This window comes from Chanos chanos, chromosome 9 (genome assembly GCF_902362185.1).
Source record: "Chanos chanos chromosome 9, fChaCha1.1, whole genome shotgun sequence".
In the NCBI taxonomy this organism is placed as follows: Eukaryota; Metazoa; Chordata; class Actinopteri; order Gonorynchiformes; family Chanidae; genus Chanos; species Chanos chanos.
Window position 1 is genome coordinate 33,349,484 of NC_044503.1, and position 3,257 is coordinate 33,352,740.

A 3,257-nucleotide genomic window follows, 5' to 3' on the forward strand; every position below is an offset into this window, starting at 1 on the left:
CACAGATTTGGAGAGCAGTTGCCCCTGGAATTTCTATCTAGGACAACTGCCCTCACGCTTGCTGACTATACCCTTATACAACATTTAAATGTGAAGTTCAGTCAGAGGATACACTCTATTCAAACACACACGCACACACAGAATGCCCGTAATTAATTTCATTCTAAGAGCAGTTCAGTGTCTAAACATGAATGTTTGATAACTCATGTGACCTCCCTGTGACCTTTCGCTGTTGTCCAATCGCAGAGGAGTTTGAGAAGGAGAAGGCGCGTTGGACAGAGGAAATGGCCAAGCTGAAACAGGAAAAGGAACAACGCAGTAAAGTGTGTGATTACATTAAGAAGGATTCCAGCGAGGGCAGGTGAGAACGAGATCTGGACTATCGGTGGTTGACTCCACCCTCCTGGTCTGTGTTTTTTGGGGTCTCACGATATGAAGATGGTGTGAATACATCTTGTTTTTACACGTGGTTGAACGTCGTAGAGAATTTCTCATTACTTGTCTCTCAGTGACTCAAGCCAACAATCGAGATTGTCAGGTTGGTCTGGAATAGTGTCCTGCTGTTCTTTTGGATTGTTTTGACTTTTTTTTTTTTTTCCGTCAAGCTAACTGGATTGCTGAGAGTTCGTTTCATGCAATACCTCCCCAGTGAAGTTGTTTGATCCAGCTACTCATAACTTGTTTAAGTCAATGACAAACTTAAATTGAGACATACAGTGTTGACACTTGCCTGTGTCTGAAACTCTCTGTGCTTCCCAGGACGTTGTGTGGCGACCCTCCCGTACAGGCAGAGAAGCCTGAGGAGAAGAAAGCCGAGAGCAAAAAAGAGGAACAACCCAAAAGATAAAGCGCACCCTGTCACCATCACCCATCGACACACAGGTGTGTCTCAACCGTCCTGACGGGTGTGTGTGTGTGTGTGTGTGAGAGAGAGAGAGTGAGTGAGCGAACATTTTTGAGAACAACAGTGGGCGGACTTGAAAATCGGGTCTGTGTTGATTGCATTCTGCCAGAGTCTCTACAAGTGTCAGATACATCAGTTTTTAAAAAGGGGTCCCTCCCAACATGCCTAAACACACACACACACACACACACACACACACAAAAAACCTGTCACCTTTCAAAATTCCTTTCATTTGACATGACACAACCTTGCAACTGTCCACAAACGAGAAAAGCAACTGATGTTAATCCACTCTGTTACACACTGTTTAGCCTGCGTGCCCTTCATCATTCTCTCTCTCTCTCTCTCTCTCTCTCTCTCTCTCTCTCTCTCTCTCTCTCTCTCTCTTCATAAATCTTGTATTCTATTCTCTTTCTGCTTTCCGCTCTCTCTCTCTTTTCAACCTTATGTCAAAATTTCACATCCAAAACTGACCTGCTGGTATGTTTCCAAATCAAAATGGTTTACGTATGCTGACTGCTGAATCCGATCTGAACTGGTTTTCACTCTGATTTGTCGCCCCGATACCAGTGCCGAGGTTTGTTTTTTTTGTTTGTTTGTTTTGTTTGGTTTTTTTTTCGTTTCACGCCAAACATTTGGAAACCCTTTATATAACAAACAATGGCCATTCAGCCGTCAGTAACGCTCCATCCATTGTCCATTCACACGAGCGTTCCCGTCCGACGTTCCCAGAGTGGGTGCCACGCCGCTCCCGACGGTGTCTCTCACCCAGTTAAACTGGTTTTCCCGTTCCCCAAGTTTTCCAGCTTGACACGCTGGCAAATGCATGACTGGATCAGTCTTTTAAGCCCAGGTCCTCACGGTCCAATGTGGCGTTTTTGGTTTTTGACTGTTTGGACGTGTAGGTGATCAGGTGCAGAGCTGAACAAACTGTGCAGTAAAGGTTGGAGGCTTGAAAACTGTGTGATCTTTCTTTCTTTCTTTATTTTTTTTACAGGAATTTTTTCTTATTTGCAAGGGGGTTTTTTGTTATTCTAATGTTCTTTTTTTATTTTCAGGTACAAAGAGGAAGAGGAAAAAAGAAGACTTTTTTTTATCCAGACTCATGGATATGACGGTGTTTCTTTTGAAGTGTGTACATCTTTTGTTTGTTTTGGTTTTTTGTTTTTTTTTAATCATTTCTTTCTCTCCGTCTGTCATTCTAACATTTGTCACACCTCACTCAAGATGTTTGGTTTGTTTGTTTGTTTGTTTGTGTTTGTGTTTGGTTAGGGGTCACTAGGTTTAGGGTTTGATGTCAGGGTACCCTTTAATCTTGATGTATGTCTTTGTGCTGTGTTGCACATTGGAGATTTGATCTAAACACGTGTGTATGTGTTGAATTTTAGGCCGATACATTGTTACTGTGTGTGTGTGTGTGTGTGTGTGTGGGGGGGGGGGGTTATGACCTCCCTCAGGGTCTGTGTGTGTCCGTGGCTCTCTCTCATGCGTACGTGCTCGTTCATATCGACCAATCGAAAAGCCCTGACACAGTCCCTGTCACTCCTTATCATCCTCATCACAGTGATGGGGTGACGGTCATTTATGTTACCATGATGACCAATCAGAGGCCTTCGCTAGAACGCAAACAGTTGGTTATTTTTTGTTTTTTATTTTGGGAACAGTTAGCCCCATCTGAAGTGCTCAGACTTGTTCAGAATGAAGTTTTGAACAAATAATAAATAATGTTGTAAAATGATGTGTAATATTATTATTGTTGTAATAATAATGTTTTGAAACTGAAATAAACGGAATTCGTTTGGACGTTGTGTTTCATAGCTATTGTCAAAGCAGATGAAATTCTACCCAACAGTGGGAGAATTATCAGCTGGAGAAATGAAATGGGGGGGGGGGGGGGGGAAGAGTGTATCTCTATCACAGTTTCTGCATGAAGCACTTTTCATTTTTTCACAAAATGTCTAAAATGACGCCGATGGATCGGGCTGTCGGCTCTGTGGCAACATTTTTCTTTCTGCGTCTTGGAATAAAGAAAGTTCTAGAACAGTAGGCTGTGTTCTAGAACAATCCTAGTCGATGACATTTGTGTCAGTGTTCATGGGCATCCTCTTTGGAAAGTCTCTTTTCTCCTCCGTTCTTTGGCATGACCGAGTGTGTGGAGAAAACCAAGCTAAATGATTTGTCCTCGTACGCCTTTCATCTGTGTTGGTTTTAGTGGTGTAAATCCTAAATAATACATATTTTTAAAAAAATCTCTAGGTATATGAAATGATAATAAATTCATAAATTTGTTTTTCCTGTACTAATGCTATATGATATTTACTAAACTGTGAAATGCGTAGAAACCTTCATGCCA

The 3,257-nt window shown here is 41.9% G+C and overlaps 1 protein-coding gene across 1 annotated transcript in view; it reads left to right on the forward strand.

The window, feature by feature from the left end:
* zgc:174935 (translation initiation factor IF-2) overlaps window positions 1–2,629 on the forward strand; it is a 4,855-nt gene extending 2,226 nt beyond the window's left edge. The window contains exons 3-5 of the mRNA XM_030784477.1: window positions 247–361; window positions 760–882; window positions 1,963–2,629. Of these exons, the coding sequence (XP_030640337.1) occupies window positions 247–361; window positions 760–847 (203 nt within the window). The 3' untranslated portion in view covers window positions 848–882; window positions 1,963–2,629. The remainder of the gene's footprint in view (window positions 1–246; window positions 362–759; window positions 883–1,962) is intronic.
* The last annotated feature ends 628 nt before the right edge of the window (window positions 2,630–3,257 follow it).